At 35.0% G+C, this 21,617-nt stretch overlaps 3 protein-coding genes across 4 annotated transcripts; all 3 read right to left on the bottom strand.

The window, feature by feature from the left end:
• Positions 1–1,095: 1,095 nt before the first annotated feature.
• On the bottom strand, positions 1,096–2,966 carry LOC101250111 (uncharacterized). Of its 2 annotated transcripts, none has more exons than XM_004238092.4 (3): positions 2,197–2,966; positions 1,923–2,108; positions 1,096–1,678 (listed from the first exon to the last, which is right to left on the bottom strand). In XM_004238092.4, the coding sequence occupies exons 1-3, from the start codon at positions 2,689–2,691 to the stop codon at positions 1,397–1,399; spliced, it is 963 nt and encodes a 320-aa protein (XP_004238140.2). In that variant the 5' UTR covers positions 2,692–2,966; the 3' UTR covers positions 1,096–1,396. The 2 variants fall into 2 exon arrangements, with proteins under 2 accessions (XP_004238140.2, XP_004238141.2); XM_004238093.4 differs by having other exon boundaries at positions 1,986–2,108; positions 2,197–2,909.
• Positions 2,967–7,908: 4,942 nt separating this feature from the next.
• On the bottom strand, positions 7,909–10,705 carry PHYT2 (subtilisin-like protease Phyt2). The gene is made up of 2 exons (XM_010322026.4): positions 8,675–10,705; positions 7,909–8,550 (listed from the first exon to the last, which is right to left on the bottom strand). The coding sequence occupies exons 1-2, from the start codon at positions 10,374–10,376 to the stop codon at positions 7,997–7,999; spliced, it is 2,256 nt and encodes a 751-aa protein (XP_010320328.2). The 5' UTR covers positions 10,377–10,705; the 3' UTR covers positions 7,909–7,996.
• Positions 10,706–15,830: 5,125 nt separating this feature from the next.
• On the bottom strand, positions 15,831–18,089 carry Phyt5 (aspartate-specific protease Phyt5). Its single transcript, NM_001365698.1, is given in 1 exon segment — positions 15,831–18,089. A coding segment is annotated over 1 exon segment (2,253 nt). The 3' UTR covers positions 15,831–15,836.
• Between the last annotated feature and the right edge of the window lie 3,528 nt (positions 18,090–21,617).

Below are 21,617 nucleotides of genomic sequence, written 5' to 3'. Positions count from 1 at the left end.
TAAATAAAGAAAACAAGCTACATAAATAATATTGCAATTTTATTATCTCTTCCTCGCATGTTTTCCTCAACCTTCCCAACACATTTCCCTCCACAGTATTTTAATACAATAGATAACATATAAATACTCTTGAGATAATATTTTTCGTTCACACTATCCCATCACCTGCAAAATTTAGATGCTTAAGATATTTTAGACCAATTCAAATGATAATCTTTGAATTTATGTATTTTTCCAACTGCTCTCCTTGATTGCAAATGGAAGTCAACAGCCAAAGTCCAAAGCTATTTGGTTTCCTTGATTGCCTGAACTATCAAAGCACATGTCATTTTCTATTGAAGTTAAATAAAAGCCCTTGATTTAGGGGAATTTTTCCGCCTTGTAAAATATGTGCGACTTTTTCCTTTTTTACTTACCTTTCATAGACGTGTAAAAGAGAAATGTAACAACTAATATGTAACGGAGGAACTTCATCCATTATCGACAGTGGATTTCATTTTCCATGTGACCCTTCGAAATTTTTATGAAGTTATGTGCAGACATAACAACTCCTACTATGTCTCATTTCTTGCAAAATCTTCTTAAAGAAAGAGACAACAGGACATACACAAAGTAAATATCATAAATAAATGATAATATCTGCATTGTATAGATTTTATGGCCTTTTTTAAAGTGTTGTCATTATTAAAAAGTGAACTAATTGAATGTCAATACTTCTATCATTATCAAAATTGTGGCTGCATAATTGATTTGAATATACAAAGCATTATAAATAAATGATAATACCTGCATCTTGAAGATTTTTTGGCCTTGTAAGTGTTGTGTTTATTAAAAAAGTGAGCTATTGAATGTCAATACAGTTGTCACTACTAAATTAAGGCTACAAAATTGAACTTTTACTCCAATATCGTAAAATCTTAATAGTTTAGTTGATTTAGAGGATTCGATTCCCTTCTCCTCCATCGAATATATATATATGAAAAAAAATAAAAAATCTTAACGGTGGAAACTCAGGAGACCATTATTCATTAACAACATGGAATTACACACTAATAATTTACTAATAAAATGAAGAAAAAAAAAGTACTATTCAACTTCCAAAACAAATAAACAAATCAATCTATATATTGTGGTATAGATTATTATATAATAACAAGGTGAATTAACATGAGAAATGAATAATTGTCACATTCTTGTTCTGTCCATTTTCCAGTAGCGGCTAGTTGGAAAATTTGTTGTAACATGTAACACAGGCTGTCCACATTCTACTCCAGAGAGAAAGTTGGTAAGTAGTGGGGGCAAAAGATAGAGACCCCAATAGCTATCAATTCACTTTGTTGACAATCAAGATTTGAGAAAAAAGATCAAAACTTTACCAACTTAGATAGCTCCATAATCAACTGTAGGTACAATTCTTTAGTGAAATTGCGGCGTTCATCTTCTGGGGACGAAGAGTAAGTAGACAATCAATTGTCTTGTAGAACTTGGGCTTTACCATTTTCCCTAAAACATAAGCTCTTGATCGAAGCTTGAAGTTTAATTTAAGTGGCACTGGTAATGGCGTCGCCCCTGCTGGTGTGCTCAAACTTGCTCCACCTCCATATAATGGAATCTTGTTCCCTATAACTGATACAGCTACAACTCTTTGGCTCTTTCTTGATTGGTAAAATTTCTTCATCTGTTTCATCAAAATCCATTTCACATATCAATCAAAATTGAAAATATTTAACCATCCATCAAAGGTGTTCTAGCAACAATTATATATATATAAACTTTAACTATGTAGAAACAGTCTAATTTTATGCCTTATCTAACTCCGCCCCTGCCCAGTGTAGAGAGATTGTTTACCCTAGATTGTCAGAGAACAGAAACTATAACAAAATGAACAATATGATAATCGAGCTATAGATTAAAATGCTTACAGCTCCGGATCCAATTGTGAGTTCTGAAAATGAGAGATCAAGAGGGGTTGATGTGACATGTACACCGAAAAATGATGCAGTATTACGGTAAAGGAATTTCACAGTAGCATTCATGGAGATCATATCAGTTGCTACTCCTGTGGCATCAGAACCAGCTTGAATCCCAAAATGATCAAATTTTATGGTCTGAAAATCAAAATACAACAAATACCCATTTCAGATCTCCCATCAAATCGTCCAATTTGTAGAATCAAAAGGATAGAAAACGACTTACCCTCATGGTGATTTTGGGTTTCTGAGGTCGACTAGCACCCCAAAGGATGAGAGCAAAGAAGGAGAAAAGGATGAAGAAACCAACAACAAAAGCAAGGACATAGCAACGACGTGGAAGAGATTTACTGGATCTATCATCTTCAAGTAGTCCTTCTTCCTCAATAACATCACATTCCTTCCAGGGCTTCTGCCCTTTGCGGTGGTGACGGCCGCCGACGCCTCCGGCGGCGTCGGGTAAAATCTTCCGAGATCCAGGCTTGAGGGAGCCGGAGAATCTGGAGGAAGAGGAATCACGGGAGTGACGGCCGACGGATGAGTGAGAGTGAGGAGGAGAACCCATGGGACTGATAACAGGAGTAGAGTGAAACGACGTCGTTGTCTTCTCGCCATCGTGAGAATCACGTGACGGACTTTGAACGTAATACGCCGTCGGCCCTCTATTGTCCGGCGACGAAGGAGCCAAGCTCGTATCTTCTGAATCAGTTTTTGTATGCATTTTTATGTTTTGGCCAAGATAGAAGAATTGTTGAAGTGTAAGACACTGAAATTTGGTAACTCAATTTCTACAATTTAATATGTAAAATGCAAAGTACATAGTTTTGGTTTATTATAATTTTAATTATCCACCGACGGGACATAAGTGGAAAACCAAATAATAATAAGAGGTCTAACTAACATTATACATTTTATTATAGATAAAAGATTTTTAGTCTCATTAATCAAAATACAGCTGCCACAGAGTTGGCAACTCTAGTAGTACAACGCGTATTCAATATTACTCTTTCATCCATCTAAAAAGCATAATACATATATTTTTTATCGTATATGTCATTTTTTGTTCTACATATATTTTGTCATATAGAACTCATGTATTTATTTATTTCAAAATTGAATAGTTAAAACATCTGTTTGTTCATTATGAAAATTGAAGATTAAAATTAAAATTTAAAATCAAATTTAAGATTTAATATATGTATTATGCAATCTAAAAATATGATAGATTTCACTTTTTTTTTTAAAGTTAATATCAAAATTAAACTGAGTTTTATAAGCCCAAATATTTACTTTCTTTTTTTCTTCTTTTTGTTGTGTTTTAGTTAAATGTAAAATGAAACCTAAGGGTCAAGGAGGATTTTGTTGATATAATTTGTGTTTGATTGTGAAATAATGTGTATTTTTTGGAAAAAGTAAAGGAAAATGGTGGGTTGGGTGAGTGGGATCCACATTTAAAAATTCATACCATGTGAGTTGAGAAAAAAGAAAACCATTTATTTCCCTTTTTTTTCTTTTTCTTTTTCAGTAATAAAAAATAAAGCATGTGGAATGATGCATTGTACTAGCTTTTTTTTTCTCTCTGTCTTGAGGCAACCCAAGATGCTTCTGGTCATACACTTCATTGAATACCACCAAAGGATGTTGTGAAATTTATGAGGTTGTTAGTTTTTAATCGAATTTTAAATAGATATCGAATATTATATTTAAAATAATAAAAAAAAGAGTAAGAATGATGTAAAGGATAAATTTTTTATTCAAAATTTCGCATCCCAAATTTAGATAGGAATTCAAACGTAAAATTTCATTACTGTATATATACGCGAAGAGTTAGATTTTTTCTTATTTGTTGTCGAAATATGAAGCAACTAGGCCAAATGGTCCTTAGTCTGTTTTAGGCCTTTGTTTGCCGGAATATCAACAAAAGGGACACTGGTAATAGATTTAGGTCCATAGACGTACAAGACTATATTTTATCTTGGAAAAATTAGTATCATATTTACTAATTATCTTTTTAGTTTTTGTTAGTGAAAAACTTACAAGATAATAAAATTGCAAGATTACAATTGAAAATAAAATGAAGAAAGTAATCTCTTCAGGCTGAGGCGCAGATATCTCGCTTTCTTTAAGGAGATTCAAGCCCACTGCAGCAAATGTTTTCACCGGTCCAGCAGTAGTCCTCTTTGACTTGTCCCCTCTAGGATACAACAGCCTTCACAAAGTATAACTCAACAACTCTGGATAAGAGTTGAGTCCAAAGCTCTACAAAAAAACACCTCCCTTCAACTAATAAGAACTTTCTTTTAGACTAACTCTTTCACTCTTTGTTTTCTCTTGTGTTTTGTGTGTCTCTAAAACCAAATGAAAACTACCACTATTTATACTACAAGAAGTCTTCCTAGCAACGAATAGGAAGATAATGGAGGTAGTAAATAGTGAAGATAATGACATTAGGAGTTTCATAGGTTACAATGGGAGTTACATAGGTTACAAAGAGTAATGTAGGAATTAAGAATGAAATACATTGATGGATAACCAATGCTAATGGATGATGTAGAAGTCATCCATTCCAATGTTCATTCTTATAACTCCAAAATAAAGCAATTTAATATGTTAAATATTAATATTAAAATGCTAATAACCTAACAGTTTTAAAATAATTTTATTAATAATTTTATGATAAATTTTAAGTCAGATATAAATATATACATATATTTTTGCTACCATATACACTGAAATAGGGAAAGTGATGAGCAAGATTGTCTGTACAATCCAGATATATGCGAATCACACTAGATAATCCTAGATACATTCAAAAATTCAGATAATAAGTAGAGAACTGAGCGAGAGAGTTATATATATGTGAATCCATTTGAATACTATATATCCAAAATAAATAACACTCAACTTTAACCTATGTATCCAATATATTATCTAAATATGTTACATACATGTATTCGAAGTCTAAATTCTAATAGAATTTGTAATATTAAAAACTCGCTCGAAGGAAAATAATTTGTGTTGTTCCTCCTTTTTATCTTCCAATCGAACGGGCTTTTATGCCCTATCCAGTATTGTTGGGCCGTCTCCTAAGAACCAAAAAGAAAGCCCATCTATTAAACGTGGCCTTTTTGCTTGGGCTTAGTATCCGTTTGAATTGACTTATTTTAAGTGTTTTTAAGTCAAAATAATTTTTATTAAATTGTTTTGAAGTGTTTGAATAAAACTAAAAAGGGCTTATAACAACTTATTTTAAAATCAAAATAGTCATAAGTTAAAAATCCAAACCTATAACTTTTGACTTATAAATCATAAGCCAAAAATTAATCCACACATGCCTTTAGAAAGGTCACGTTAACAATTTGAGCAAATTATGATAGAGTCAGTCGATTAATTTGCAATAGATGTTTATTTGGAAGGTTAGTACTTTAATTTTTATATAACAATAAGTACCTTGCATTTATAAATAATTGCACTCGAATAGGAATTGTTTAATTAAATTAAAGTAGTTGACTATGGTAAACTCTTAAATCAATGGTAATTGTTAAAAGTTATGTTGGAAAAACCATTACTTCGAACAAGCTACACCTCGTCTAGTATAGTTTTAAGCAAGTTATATCGTGTCAATGTATTTTTTTAAAAAATTATTAATACTATCATTATTTAAATATATAAATTTCAAATGATCACTATCTCTTATCAACGCAACCATCTTTCTATTACAACCATATACCATCGATTGAACAATTTTTTATTGGAACAACTTTTTATTAATTTATTGACCACAATGCATATTTGTGATACCAAAGACGCATTGAAAATTGGACTTTGGAACAGTACAATATATTTATATTGATCATGTATATAGATGCAAAATATTGATGTGGATCACGGACTATATCAAACCAAAAATAGACAAAATACAGATGACTTCCACTAATTATATTGTTATAATTTTCCCTTACATCAAGGAAAAAATTTGTGAATTACTTACAATTCATGACTTAGTTACTCTATTGTATCATTCTGTTAAGGCAGGCTGATGTAGGCGTATTTTATATATAGATTCGATAAAATTTAATAGCTTTCACTTTGATTTTATCGTATTAAAAGAATGTCACCAAATATATAATTTTTTCAATTCAATTTGTAAGGCATTTTTTTTACTTTTAGCCAGTCTCATACAGATATTTGGTAACTATTTAGCTTCCGTACTCTTATAAATAGTTTATCGTTAATGATACAGTTTGTTTAGCTACCAGAAATTCTATAACTTTATTTTAAATCACAAAATTTCAATTTTTTTATCCAAGCTTTCATCTTTGTTAATCTCTTAATGGTTCAAACTCACAATTTTAAAGCTACAGGTTAAAATTATTTACTGAAGCAACACACTTTTGTTCAATTACAAAAATTATAAAATTAAAATCCGAAATCTATATATCACGAGCCAACTAAATAGGCTCGAGTCTTCAACATTACTAGGCTCGAGTACTCAACAAAACTGAACATACAAAAAGTTTAATTTTTAGAAGAGAAATGTGAGTTATCATCTAGAGATTCTCAATTGACGCTGGCAGAAAGAGTACACTAGTCAATTAGAGACATTGGAAGCTTCATCCAAGAAATGGGCTTATTTTACAGCATGCAGTCACGGGAGGCCACGGATTTTTGGCTCATCTTCCGGTCCGGTGGGCCCATACATAAGTAGCGGATTTCGAATTTTCATAGGGTCCAAAAAATAAAAAGTATAGTGCTAGAGATTTAAATTTAAAACGTGAACCTTCTAAATCACTTAGACCATGTTATTTTGAAGAAAAAAAAACCTTATATATACGATAATTTTTATCGAAAAAGTTTGAATGAACACCCTCGTTTAGTCCTAAATTCGCCTCGGCCTACAATCATAAAATAATTGGACCATGATTATATATATCATCTAAGCTCGTGATCATTAGTGTCCACTATCATTTTGTCAACTTAGCTGGTCCATATCACTGAACATTTTCTCAAGCACAAGATACAAAAATATATTTAATTCACTTACGGGCATGATAGGGTAATTCTCAACTAGACTGTCTTTGAATTCCAGTTGGAAAATGCATGAATTTTTACTAGAAGCCTAAAATTCACGTAGAAAATATAATTGTTTTATCTAAATATATATTTTGTGTTGAAAAACTTGGATTCAAATGAACACATTATGATATTTAATGTTACTTATTAAGATTTTTTAAGTAATTTTAAATATTTTGATAGCTCTGTATAATACGTCTGAAAAAGAATTTTTAATCAATACATAGGGTATTTAATGATATTCCTTTCCTATTTGATTTATTGACCGTTTATGGTAACGCATCAATATCTAATGTGTGTTGCGTGCCTATATTTATTAATTTTATTCGACCGACAGCAATATTGAGAGGTATTGTTATAAATATGTTTTATTTTCTCAAATTAGTCGTGAATAAAATATTTATATATTTAAAGGAGTGACCATTGTAAAATTAATGGTTATATTTTATTATTTTTTAATTTAAAACTTCATCTCATTATCGAAGCCTCTTTTCTTAGTTTTTTGTTATGAAACACCAAATTGATAATAGCTACTCCTTCGTCCTATATAAGTTTGATTATTTTATTAAAAATAATTTACATATTAGTTGTTCATTTTATTATATTATTTTTTTAATCTTTTTTTAACATGTTCATATTTATTTATAAAATTCTTAAAAAGTTTTTAAAGGGTAAATTAGTAAAATAATCTTTTTAAAAAAGTAAATAATCAACTAATATGGAACAGATATGATACTTTTATAAATGTTATCATTAAATATTTAAGGAAAACCAACAATTAGGTGTTTGATAAGTTAAAGAGTAATTCAGAGTCTCAAGTAATATCTGCAGGTTATCACTTTTACTGATAGCACAAAAACAAATGTGAAGAATATATAAGTTTATTTCACATAAATTATGTGTTACAATATCACATTTAGAAAACAAATTAGTTAAAACATCATTTCACTAAATCAGTTATGTCCTCTCAAAGGATCCACTCTTATACTTGTTGCAACAATTGGACTTTTGACTATGTATTTTCCTCTAGTTTCCATCCAGCTCAATGAACCATCAACCACAATATCATCCATAGTTATTGGACCTTCTATTCTTAGCTTATAGCTTTGTTTTTCATACTTTTCTTTGAAAATCAACTTATTAGGTACAACAGTAACTTTAAATTTACCCATTGGAGTGAGCTTTGCTGTGTATATTGATGTACCATCTTGTAAGTTAGTCACTGTTCTTTTGAATTCTTGAATCCTTTTAGGATCCGAATCGCTGCTATTCCGGTTGAAATAGCCAATGAATGATGGATAGTTCAAGTCTAATGATGGGTTGGAGCAAGTGTAAGTTGAGGATCTTGTGATCGTTTGTATTTGTTTGGATGTGAAGTTCAAACCACAGAGGTGGTTAACATAATCTTGTGGTGTTGCATCATAGATGAGTCCGGGATCCAACGCTTTGTTTGGATCGATATGGCCAGCTCCCATAGCTAGAGGAGTAGCAACACCATTCTTCAGACCTGTTGAGACATAATATGGTTAAATAATCACAATTCTGTTCTATGCAGTTCAATATTTCCACGTGTTTATTCTATGAAAAAGAATCGAGTTTCTAGATGAGATGGTCAAACAGTTCAACATTACCTACGTCTTGGATGGGGCTTTCCGTGTTGTCCAATACATAGGCTGTGGTCATCATGGCGGATCGGATAGCAGCAGGGCTCCATTCAGGGTGTGCACTTTTTAGAAGTGCTGCTACACCAGAAGCATGTGGACAAGACATTGATGTGCCTGATATAATGTTGAAGTTACTATAAAGTTTTCCCGAGGTAACTTCAGTTACTGGTGTTTCTTGTGGCCATGAAGCAAGTATTAAGGCACCAGGACCCATAAGGTCAGGCTTTAGAATTGTAGGACAGCTTGGTGATGGTCCTCTTGAGCTATAGCTAGCAACTTTTGGTGCTGGTCTAGCACCAATACGCGTCACTTGGAATTCAAGCTTTGCGTTAGGTGCAGAGTCACTCCTAACGTACTCAAGAACTTTATCACCCTCTTGAATGTTCAAAAACACTGCGGGAAATTCACTTTGGAGATAGAATTCCAAGTCAGTTGAATTAGTTATGAAGACTGCACCAGAAACTTTTGAATTTCTTACATTGTAGACGTCCTCGCTAACTGAATCATTATTGTCAATGCAGACCACTATTCTGTGTGCATTTTTCTGCAGTTCCTTATCATCTTGGCAGTCAACGAAGCTAATGGAGCTTTCACTTGAACTAGAGTTCCCCGGGTAGAGCGATAATCCAGTGACCGAAACTCCATTTCCAAGTGTTACTGTGCCAATAAACTCGCGGTCAACTGTGCCAGCAGCAACAGTGAGCACCCAAGGCGTTCCATTGTGCAAAGTTTCCAAAAAAGGCCCTTCATTTCCTGCAGATGTAGAAACAAATATGCCTTTCTCCAGTGCAGCAAATGCAGCAATTGCAACAGGATCTTCGTATAAAGGAAGCACATCAATGCCTAATGATAAGGACAATACATCTACACCATCTGCAATTGCTTGATCAATTGCTGCAAGAATATCAGACAAGAATACACCTTCTTCCCATAGAGCCTTGTACATGGCCACATGAGCCTTTGGTGCTACACCTGTAGCAGTTCCAGCAGCATATCCAAAAAACGATGCACCCTCTACACGACTTCCAGCAGCCGTGGAAGAAGTGTGAGTCCCATGTCCATCCGTATCACGAGCAGAATCCATCGAAATGGTAAGATTCGGGTTGTTAGCAAGTAGGCCTTTATTGAAGTAACGAGCGCCAATGAGTTTCTTATTGCACAAAGAGGTATTGAACTGAGTTCCACTTTCACATTCTCCTTTCCATCTTGATGGTACTTCATTCATCCCATCATCACTATAACTTCTACTCTCTGGCCATATCCCAGTGTCAACTAATCCAACTATAACATCTTTGCCATAATCCGACTTTGGCCATACACCAGACTCAGAGTTAAGGCCAAGGAATTGAGATGTGTGGGTTGTGTCAACTTTAACCGACATATCCTTAATCGAAGAAACATAGCCCGGAGAATTCTTAATAGCTTCTATCTCAGAAGGAGAAAGACTTGCACTGAAACCATTGATGGCATTAGTATAAGTATAAACTAGTTTAGAGGACAACAAGTCTTTGCTATCTGATACCGAAAAAAGTGTAGTCAAGTACCAATTATAATGGCTAGAAAAAGCTTTTGGCATGGCTGACAAATCCATATGAATGATATAAGTTTCTGACTTTGCCAATTGAATTATAGAAAGCAACCAAATACACAAGGCAATATAATTTGCCATGTTGAGTAATATTACTCAAGAAGGATATTTTCTTGAACATAAGCTAATTTACTTATATAGACAAGTGAGAGGTATGGGAAGCCAAAGTATTCCCTTTACTTCCAAATTGTCCATCACTTTGTCCATAATTCCACTATGTACCAAACATGTTATATATTATTGGAAGTTAGCAACTATTTCAACTCTGCACCCCTCTGCAATCATTCAGCTAGCTGTCTATTGATAATTTCTCCATCTATCATTTTCAAAATTGCTTTAGTTCAAGACTTGTAGTCTTCTGTCTTTAAATATAAGGAACAAGATATTTCTGTCTTGTTTCATCAACCATTAAATCTGTCGATCGAACGCCTATACTTTTAAGTACTCATAATGCACAGTGAGGAGTGGATCCCTCATATATAGTGCCATTGCCACCAAACTTATTTTTTCTCTTAAACCCTTTCTCCACTTCTCTTTTTATAAGTCTTTTTCTCATTTTGATAGTGACAATCAATATCATATAGCCATGGGCAAAAAGAGTAAAGGGAAAGAACCTATATATATTGCTCCATTAAAATCATGATGAACATTGCTTACATTACATATGATCCAAACAAATTGTTTTAAAGTGTGTGGGGAACCACCCATGTGTTTTAACTAAATAGAAGATAGAAGTCACTAAGGGCAGAGTCAAGTAGGGGCCGAAGGAGTTTATCCGAACCCCCTTCAACAGAAAATTACACTGGTTATACGTGATTAAAATTATTTTTTTATGTATGTATAACTGATGTTGAATTCCTTTTGACTTTTTACTTCTTCATATTTTGAATTTCTTTAGTGAAAATCCTGGCTCTGCAACTTCTGCAACTGACTAGTCAAAATGCCAAAACTATTTAGTACAACAAGAATTTAAAGCTGTGGAAAGTTCTTCCCACTAGTAATATGAAAGTTTTTTTTCGATAATAAAGAAGACCTTAAAAGTCAAGAGTGTTCATAAATGCAGCATAACAAGAAGATCTTCATTATTTTGTTTTGTTAGTTAAAAGAAAAAGGTTCTTCAACATGACAATGAGTCGTTTCAATTTATGATTTTGGATGGGAAAGAAAAAAATATTACACGATTAGGTTCACTTATTATATAAGAAATTTCTTATGATAAGCATTAATTGATAACCTTGTAAAAATAATAATTAACCTGTTATCACATGTTTAACTAGACTATTAGTATAACAAAATAATTTATTCATGTTAGTGTTGTACTTAATTTGAAACAAATTAAATTGTAAAAGTTTTTTTATTCAATAGAATGAACCAAAATATAAGTTATATGTTACTTGAAAGAATCTCCTACTAACTGAGATACTAAATTTGAAAGAAAACCAAAACAACAAGGTAAAGGAAATTGTAAGTTGCAACTGTCATTACCCAAAAAAATTGTTGTTTTTATTTTCCAAGTTAAAGGAATTTCAAGCATGTAAGTCATAATTGAGAACTATTTAATTATTGGAAATACAAGGCAGCAACAACATGTTTGATTAAAAAAATTGAGGCACTAACTTATATGGGGAAATCATGTGAACTTAGATCAATTATATATATGAATAGATTTAAAAATTAAAAAAAAAAAGTGTCTGCTGGACGGATGGTCATTCATAAATAAACCACAACAACATAATCGATATAATCCTAATGTGATGTTTTAAGGAATGTAACGCAACCTTCACGACTCTAATAACGTATATCAAAATCAAACAAGGAAACAGTAACTTAAAAAGAAGAATGACAAAAGAACAATGATAGGAAACTTCTGATTCTGGATTTACTTTTTGATATTATAATCTGATATTAAAAATCTACTGGTCCTACTAATCGAGATTCGTGTCAGTAGATTTCTGATTCAGTAATATAACTCTAAATTCCTCAGATTTTGTTATTTTACTCTAGTTCTTTATGTACCTTCTTCTTTTTTTTCTTTTTTTTTTTGTGATTACCAAGTTTGGATCATTGGTGCAACCACAATTGGACTTGTTACAGCATGGAGACCAAGTACATCGACCCAAGTTATCGATCCGAATACAATTTCTCCAGTTCTGTTACCGCTATATTCAACTGTTAATGTATAACTTAGCTTATCATACTTGCTGCTGAAGGACAATCTTGAAGGATAAACACTAATGTTTGTGTTCGATGGCACGGTCATATCTATAGAATAGTTAGCAGGACCATCGCCAACGTTTGTCACTGTCCTTATGAACTTTTGACTCAGTGTTGCTCCAGTTTCATTAGTGTACAGCGTGATGAAGGATGGGTAGTTAAGATCAGAAGATGCATTTTGACAAGTGTAGGTTGATGATCTTGTGATTGTCAAGATTTGCTTGCGAGTGAATTTCATGGCGCATAAAAGGTTTATGTAGTCTTGTGGTGTGGCATCATAGATAAGGCCTGGGTTCAGGGCGAAGTTTGGATTAACTAACCCTGCTCCCATAGCCAGAGGAGTCGCGATACTGTAGTTTAGGCCTGAATCTTTAATGGGAGAATTGGTGTTGTCAATGTTGATGGCAGTAGTGATCATTGCAGAACGGATTGCTGCTGGACTCCATTCAGGATGTGCGCCTTTAAGAAGTGCAGCAATGCCAGAGGAATGTGGACAAGCCATGGATGTTCCTGAAATCATCGCGAATTCACTGCTCAATTTAATATCCGGATATATAGAAGTTGTATAACCTTTGGGAATCCAGGATGCCAAGACTAATGACCCTGGTGCCATTATGTCTGGCTTCAAGATTCCTGGGTAGCTTGGCGAAGGACCTCGTAATGAGTAAGTTGCAACGACGGGTGCTGGTGTTGATCTCATGATTGTCTGTTGGAAGCTAATGCTGGCAACAGGTTCGGCACCAGATTTAGCATAACTGATCACAGCTGCACCATCCTCAGGGCTGATAACAACTCCGGGATATTCAAACACTTCATTCTCGAAAATGAGTGGATCATCAGAGATGTATATAGTAGCAATAGCAGAGGATTTAACAATGACATCAATTTGCAAAGGGAATTTTGCATTTTCGCATATGATGATTTTATTGCTGAAGCTGGATATGGAAGTTGAATTGCAACTCGATATTGACTCGTTGTAGATAAGTGGGAACTCGTTGACAAGGGCGCTAACAGGGTACGTTGACCAACCACTGATCACTTGTCCATTTCCAAGAGTCAATTTTCCAGAGAGGACACGATCAATAGAGCCAGCAGCAGTAGTCAAGAGCCAGGGGATTCCATTGTGGAGTCCTTCAGGGGGGTCAACTAAATTTCCTGCAGAAGCGGAAACAAGAACGCCTTTCTCCATGGCACCAAATGAAGCTATGGCAACAGGGTCTTCATACAATGGAACAGAATCAAATCCCAGAGAGATGGATATCACATCGACACCATCAGCAACAGCTTTATCCATACCAGCAAGCACATCAGAAGCGAAGCGTCCTTCATCCCAAACGACCTTATATATAGCAAGCCTAGCACGTGGCGCGACCCCTCTTGCTGTACCAGTTGCATAGCCAAAAAATGAAACACCCTCGACATAATTTCCACCAACAGTTGATGAAGTATGCGTTCCATGACCTAGTGTATCCCTGCCTGAATCCATACTAAGTGTGGTATTAGGATATGCAGCTTTAACTCCTTTGTTGAAGTATTGAACACCAATTAACTTATTGTTACACATTGAAGCACTAAATTCTTGTCCAGGCTCGCATATACCCCTCCACCTTGACGGAATTTCAGTCATCCCATCATCCATATAACTCCGACTCTCTGGCCATACTCCAGTATCAATGACACCAACAATCACATCTTCACCATATTCAGAAGCTGGCCATAGTCCTGACTCAGGACTTAGACCAAGGAACTCAAACGTGTGAGTAGTGTCAAGAGTGACCATTTTATCAGCATAAGCCGAGACAAAACCAGGCAACTTTTCAAGAACTTTCAATTCATCCTCAGACATAACAGCACTGAATCCATGAAATGCATTGTCATACGAATAAAGTAGCCTTGTCGGATTGATAGAACTTCCACTTGTTGTATCTTTCAACTTGACAGTTTCAAGAATTGAAGAGTGCCATTGCTCATGACTAGTAAAAGCTTTAGGCATGAATGACTTATCCATATGAATAATGTAAGTTGTTCTTTTTGCTAATGCTGAATTAGCTAAGAGGAATAATAAGAACAACATACAAAGAAGAGGCACTCCTTTAACTAATCCCATTTTTGGATTCTTTTTTGCTTCAAAACTCAGTTTCTTGTGTTATTTTTTTCATTTGCTCCAATATGCACATATTTATACTAAGGGCATGGAGCATTGTTCTTCTTTGAAAACCAATTTTGGGGATTTAATTCTTAAGTTGGATTAGACCATTTTTGTTTTGTTTGCCATATAGGTATCTTCTCCATCAATTATCAAAACTTCGTTTGGATGGTTGTTATGTATTGTATTGTTCTCCATCGTTACATAATGTTGCACATTCATAATTTGAATAATAAACCTATAAGAAAAGTAAAAACGGGTAGTACTACCATGAAAAGGTAGGGTAAAAGATAAAACATAATTACGATTAAATAATGAACAAAGACAAAATGAGACGAAAATATTAAGGTAACAACACAATTACACCAAATCGGTCATTACATATAAAATGGTTCTTTTCATCCTTATCAAACAATATACTTAAACAATATGATGCAATAAAATTTAAGTAATGATCATAAAAAAACATTATATGTAAACTATCGATAGAATCCAATACAAACGTAACAACCATCTAGTTTGTTATTTCCAAGAATGTTATGTTTCTATATCTTTACAAGATTTTGAGACGTCCGATAAAACTTCAAGCATATACTAACAAGATAATTTGACAATTGGCTAATGGAGAAAGCATTCAATTAGTCCTTTTTGTAAAATTTTACGTATTCAAACAAGAAATGTTTGATTTATAGTGGTCCATAAGTTTGCTATGATTTCAATTTTTTTCTATTATAGTGATCCATAATTGTGAGTAAAGAGGTATTGGTAATGCAAAGGTTAACTTATGTAAGTGGTTAATAACTAAATATAAACTTTGCCAAATGTAATAAGAATATGGGAAATTTGCACTTTTAGTCACTCAAATATCACCAATATTTGATTTTGGTCCTTGTAATATTTATCTAACCATATTTAACCTTCAAATTTCAGTTAATTAAAATGTGCACTTTTGATCCATGTGATTGTAAATTTTTTCAACATCAATGTATATTAACCATTACACCATTTAATTAGCCATGCATATTTAGGTTTGTACTGTTAGTTACTTCATATTTGCCCTCACAATCTAAAAATGGATCAAGAACCTGATTTCATTTGATTGAAGGCTAGATATACTTAATCATATATCAGAACAACCATTAAAATCATGACAGTCTAAAAATCCCTGACTTGTCTTTTGGTCATGACCAAGTATGGATCATTGGTGCAACAACAATTGGACTTGTTACAGCATGGAGACCAATTACATCCACCCAAGTTATCGATCCGAATACAACTTCTCCAGTTCTGTTACCACTATATTCAACTGTCAATGTATAACTTAGCTTTTCATACTTGCTGCTGAAGGACAATCTTGAAGGATAAACACTTATGTTTGTGTTCGATGGCACAACCATATTAATAGAATAGTTAGCAGGACCATTGCCAACGTTTGTCACTGTCCTAACAAACTTTTGACTCAGTGTTGCTGCAGTTTCATTAGTGTATAGGGCGATGAATGATGGGTAGTTAAGATCAGAAGATGCATTATGGCAAGTGTAGGTTGATGATCTTGTGATTGTTAAGATTTGCTTGTGAGTGAATTTCATGGTGCATAAAAGGTTTATATAGTCTTGTGGTGTGGCATCATAGATAAGGCCTGGATTCAGGGCGAAGTTTGGATTAACTAACCCTGCTCCCATAGCCAGAGGAGTCGCGATACTGTAGTTTAGGCCTGAATCTTTGATGGGGGAATTTGTGTTGTCAATGTTCATGGCACCAGTGATCATTGCAGATCGGATTGCTGCTGGATTCCATTCAGGATGTGCGCCTTTAAGAAGTGCAGCAATGCCAGAGGAATGTGGACAAGCCATGGATGTTCCTGAAATCATCGCGAATACACTGCTCAATTTAATATCCGGATATATATAAGTTGTATAACCTTTGGGAATCCAGGATGCTAAGACTAATGACCCTGGTGCCATTATGTCTGGCTTCAAGATTCCTTGATAGCTCGGTGAAGGACCCCGTGAGGTATAAGATGCAACGACGGGTGCTGGTGTTGATCTCACAAATGTCTGTTGAAAGCTAATGCTGGCAACAGGATTGGCACTAGATTTAGCATAACTAATCACAGCTGCACCATTTTCAGGGCTGATAACAACACCAGGATATTCAAATTCTCCACTCTCGAAAATGCTCGGATTGTCAGAGATGTATATAGCAGCAGGGGCAGAGGATTTAGCAATGATATTTATTTGATCGGAGAAATATCCATTTTCGCATATGATGATTCCATAATTGAAGCTGGATAGGGATGTTGAATTGCAACTAGATATTGACTCGTTGTAGATAAGTGGGAACTTGTTGACAACAGCACTAGCAGGGTACATTGACCAACCAGTGATCACTTGTCCATTTCCAAGAGTCAATTTTCCAGAGAGGACACGATCAATGGAGCCAGCAGCAGTAGTCAAGAGCCAGGGGATTCCATTATGTAGTCTTCCAGGAGTCACACCTGCATTTCCTGCTGAAGCGGAAACAAGAACACCTTTCTCCATGGCACCAAATGAAGCTATGGCAATAGGGTCTTCATACAACGGAACATTATTAAAACCCATAGAGATGGATATAACATCGACACCATCAGCAACAGCTTGATCCATACCAGCAAGCACATCAGAAGCGAAGCTTCCTTCATCAAAAATGACCTTATACATAGCAAGCCTAGCACGTGGAGCGACCCCTCTTGCTGTACCAGTTGCATAGCCAAAAAATGAAGCACCCTCGACATAGTTTCCACCAACAGTTGATGAAGTATGCGTGCCATGACCATGTGTATCCCTGCCTGAATCCATACTAATTGTAATATTAGGATTTGCAGCTTTAACTCCTTTGTTGAAGTATCGAACACCAATTAACTTATTGTTACACATTGAAGCATTAAAGTCTTGTCCAGGCTCACATATACCCTTCCATCTTGACGGAATTTCAGTCATCCCATCATCCTTATAACTCCGACTCTCTGGCCATACTCCAGTATCAATGACACCAACAATCACGTCTTCGCCATAATGAGAAGCTGGCCATAGCCCTGACTCAGGATTCAGACCGAGAAACTCAAACGTGTGAGTAGTGTCAAGAGTGACCATTTTATCAGCATAAGCCGAGACAAAACCAGGCAACTTTTCAAGAACTTCCAATTCATCCTCAGACATAACAGCACTGAATCCATGAAATGCATTGTCATACGAATAAAGAAGCCTAGTCGGCTTTGTAGAACTTTTGCTTGCTGTATCTTTCAAGTTGACAGTTTCAAGAATTGAAGAGTGCCATTGCTCATGACTAGTAAAAGCTTTCGGCATGAATGACTTGTCCATATGGATTATGTAAGTGGTTCTTTTTCCTGAGGCTGAATTAGCTAAGAGGAACAATAAGAACAAAAAGAATCCCATTTTTGTTTTCACTTTTTTTTTTTGCTTCAAAACTCAATTTCTTGTGTTATTTTCTTCATCTGTTCTAGTGTGCATATATTTATACTATTGTCATGGGAGCATTGTTAAGCTTTTGGAGTTTATTCTTAAGTTGGATTAGACCATGTTGTTTAGTTTTATTTGTATAGGCATCTTATTGGTATAATGCTCCATCTAATCATTGTTAACTTTCTTGGCCAGTCTATTTTGTTATTTCCAAGATTGTTAGATTCCTATATCTACAGGTTCTTGAAATGTCACCATATTACTTCAAGCATATGCTAACAAAATATATTTTAATGCACATTTTGTCTGCAAACATTGTAAGAGATGTCCATTAGGCTAGTAAAAGTGGACCTAAGTAGAAAGTCAACATCAAAAGGCTTTGTTGAATACGATTTGGAGCCAAACCAAAAATCTAATGAGGAGGTCATGAATGAGTACAGAGGGCAAAGTTAGACCTTCTCGCAAAATATCACCAAATTTTGATTTTGGTCCGTATAATGTTTTTTCAATACATTTAACCTTCAATTAATTCGTTGACGGTAAATTTTCTTACCGCTAGTTACTTCAGGTAATATTTGTTCTCACAATAATCCAACTCTTTTTTTTATGTAAATGGATGAAGATTAAACGTTTCATTTGATTGAAGGTTAAATGGACTTATTGGTATTGGTACTGAAGAAGGTATATTTATGCGAGTGGTTAATATGAACTTTGCCAAATTAATAAGAATACGAGGAATTTGCAGTTTTAGTCACTCCAATATCACCAAATTTTGATTTTGGTCCTTGTAATATTTATCTAACCACATTTAACCTTCAAATTTCTATTACTGTGTACTATTGATCCTGTAATTTTAAATTTTCTCAACATTAATGTATATTAATCATTACACTATTTAATTAGCCATGCATATTTAGGTTTGTACTGTTAGTTACTTCATATTTGCCCTCACAATCTAAAAATGGATCAAGAACCTGATTTCATTTGATTGAAGGCTAGATATACTTAATCATATATCAGAACAACCATTAAAATCATGACAGTCTAAAAATCCCTGACTTGTCTTTTGGTCATGACCAAGTATGGATCATTGGTGCAACAACAATTGGACTTGTTACAGCATGGAGACCAATTACATCCACCCAAGTTATCGATCCGAATACAACTTCTCCAGTTCTGTTACCACTATATTCAACTGTCAATGTATAACTTAGCTTTTCATACTTGCTGCTGAAGGACAATCTTGAAGGATAAACACTTATGTTTGTGTTCGATGGCACAACCATATTAATAGAATAGTTAGCAGGACCATTGCCAACGTTTGTCACTGTCCTAACAAACTTTTGACTCAGTGTTGCTGCAGTTTCATTAGTGTATAGGGCGATGAATGATGGGTAGTTAAGATCAGAAGATGCATTATGGCAAGTGTAGGTTGATGATCTTGTGATTGTTAAGATTTGCTTGTGAGTGAATTTCATGGTGCATAAAAGGTTTATATAGTCTTGTGGTGTGGCATCATAGATAAGGCCTGGATTCAGGGCGAAGTTTGGATTAACTAACCCTGCTCCCATAGCCAGAGGAGTCGCGATACTGTAGTTTAGGCCTGAATCTTTGATGGGGGAATTTGTGTTGTCAATGTTCATGGCACCAGTGATCATTGCAGATCGGATTGCTGCTGGATTCCATTCAGGATGTGCGCCTTTAAGAAGTGCAGCAATGCCAGAGGAATGTGGACAAGCCATGGATGTTCCTGAAATCATCGCGAATACACTGCTCAATTTAATATCCGGATATATATAAGTTGTATAACCTTTGGGAATCCAGGATGCTAAGACTAATGACCCTGGTGCCATTATGTCTGGCTTCAAGATTCCTTGATAGCTCGGTGAAGGACCCCGTGAGGTATAAGATGCAACGACGGGTGCTGGTGTTGATCTCACAAATGTCTGTTGAAAGCTAATGCTGGCAACAGGATTGGCACTAGATTTAGCATAACTAATCACAGCTGCACCATTTTCAGGGCTGATAACAACACCAGGATATTCAAATTCTCCACTCTCGAAAATGCTCGGATTGTCAGAGATGTATATAGCAGCAGGGGCAGAGGATTTAGCAATGATATTTATTTGATCGGAGAAATATCCATTTTCGCATATGATGATTCCATAATTGAAGCTGGATAGGGATGTTGAATTGCAACTAGATATTGACTCGTTGTAGATAAGTGGGAACTTGTTGACAACAGCACTAGCAGGGTACATTGACCAACCAGTGATCACTTGTCCATTTCCAAGAGTCAATTTTCCAGAGAGGACACGATCAATGGAGCCAGCAGCAGTAGTCAAGAGCCAGGGGATTCCATTATGTAGTCTTCCAGGAGTCACACCTGCATTTCCTGCTGAAGCGGAAACAAGAACACCTTTCTCCATGGCACCAAATGAAGCTATGGCAATAGGGTCTTCATACAACGGAACATTATTAAAACCCATAGAGATGGATATAACATCGACACCATCAGCAACAGCTTGATCCATACCAGCAAGCACATCAGAAGCGAAGCTTCCTTCATCAAAAATGACCTTATACATAGCAAGCCTAGCACGTGGAGCGACCCCTCTTGCTGTACCAGTTGCATAGCCAAAAAATGAAGCACCCTCGACATAGTTTCCACCAACAGTTGATGAAGTATGCGTGCCATGACCATGTGTATCCCTGCCTGAATCCATACTAATTGTAATATTAGGATTTGCAGCTTTAACTCCTTTGTTGAAGTATCGAACACCAATTAACTTATTGTTACACATTGAAGCATTAAAGTCTTGTCCAGGCTCACATATACCCTTCCATCTTGACGGAATTTCAGTCATCCCATCATCCTTATAACTCCGACTCTCTGGCCATACTCCAGTATCAATGACACCAACAATCACGTCTTCGCCATAATGAGAAGCTGGCCATAGCCCTGACTCAGGATTCAGACCGAGAAACTCAAACGTGTGAGTAGTGTCAAGAGTGACCATTTTATCAGCATAAGCCGAGACAAAACCAGGCAACTTTTCAAGAACTTCCAATTCATCCTCAGACATAACAGCACTGAATCCATGAAATGCATTGTCATACGAATAAAGAAGCCTAGTCGGCTTTGTAGAACTTTTGCTTGCTGTATCTTTCAAGTTGACAGTTTCAAGAATTGAAGAGTGCCATTGCTCATGACTAGTAAAAGCTTTCGGCATGAATGACTTGTCCATATGGATTATGTAAGTGGTTCTTTTTCCTGAGGCTGAATTAGCTAAGAGGAACAATAAGAACAAAAAGAATCCCATTTTTGTTTTCACTTTTTTTTTTTGCTTCAAAACTCAATTTCTTGTGTTATTTTCTTCATCTGTTCTAGTGTGCATATATTTATACTATTGTCATGGGAGCATTGTTAAGCTTTTGGAGTTTATTCTTAAGTTGGATTAGACCATGTTGTTTAGTTTTATTTGTATAGGCATCTTATTGGTA

The sequence above is a fragment of the Solanum lycopersicum genome, chromosome 4, assembly GCF_036512215.1.
Source record: "Solanum lycopersicum chromosome 4, SLM_r2.1".
NCBI classification, from domain to species: Eukaryota; Viridiplantae; Streptophyta; class Magnoliopsida; order Solanales; family Solanaceae; genus Solanum; species Solanum lycopersicum.
This window is presented reverse-complemented; position numbering and strand designations above follow the sequence as displayed.

What these genes read in the sequence shown, in the direction of transcription:
- LOC101250111 (XM_004238092.4), bottom strand. Translation starts at nt 2,691, where the DNA reads ATGCATACAAAAACTGATTCAGAAGATACGAGCTTGGCTCCTTCGTCG. An exon ending in AACCCAAAATCACCATGAGG is followed by an intron (nt 2,109 to 2,196) that starts GTAAGTCGTTTT and finishes TTTGATTTTCAG; the next exon opens with ACCATAAAATTTGATCATTT. An exon ending in TCACAATTGGATCCGGAGCT is followed by an intron (nt 1,679 to 1,922) that starts GTAAGCATTTTA and finishes TTGATGAAACAG; the next exon opens with ATGAAGAAATTTTACCAATC.
- PHYT2 (XM_010322026.4), bottom strand. Translation starts at nt 10,376, where the DNA reads ATGGCAAATTATATTGCCTTGTGTATTTGGTTGCTTTCTATAATTCAA. An exon ending in AAGCCCCATCCAAGACGTAG is followed by an intron (nt 8,551 to 8,674) that starts GTAATGTTGAAC and finishes ATGTCTCAACAG; the next exon opens with GTCTGAAGAATGGTGTTGCT.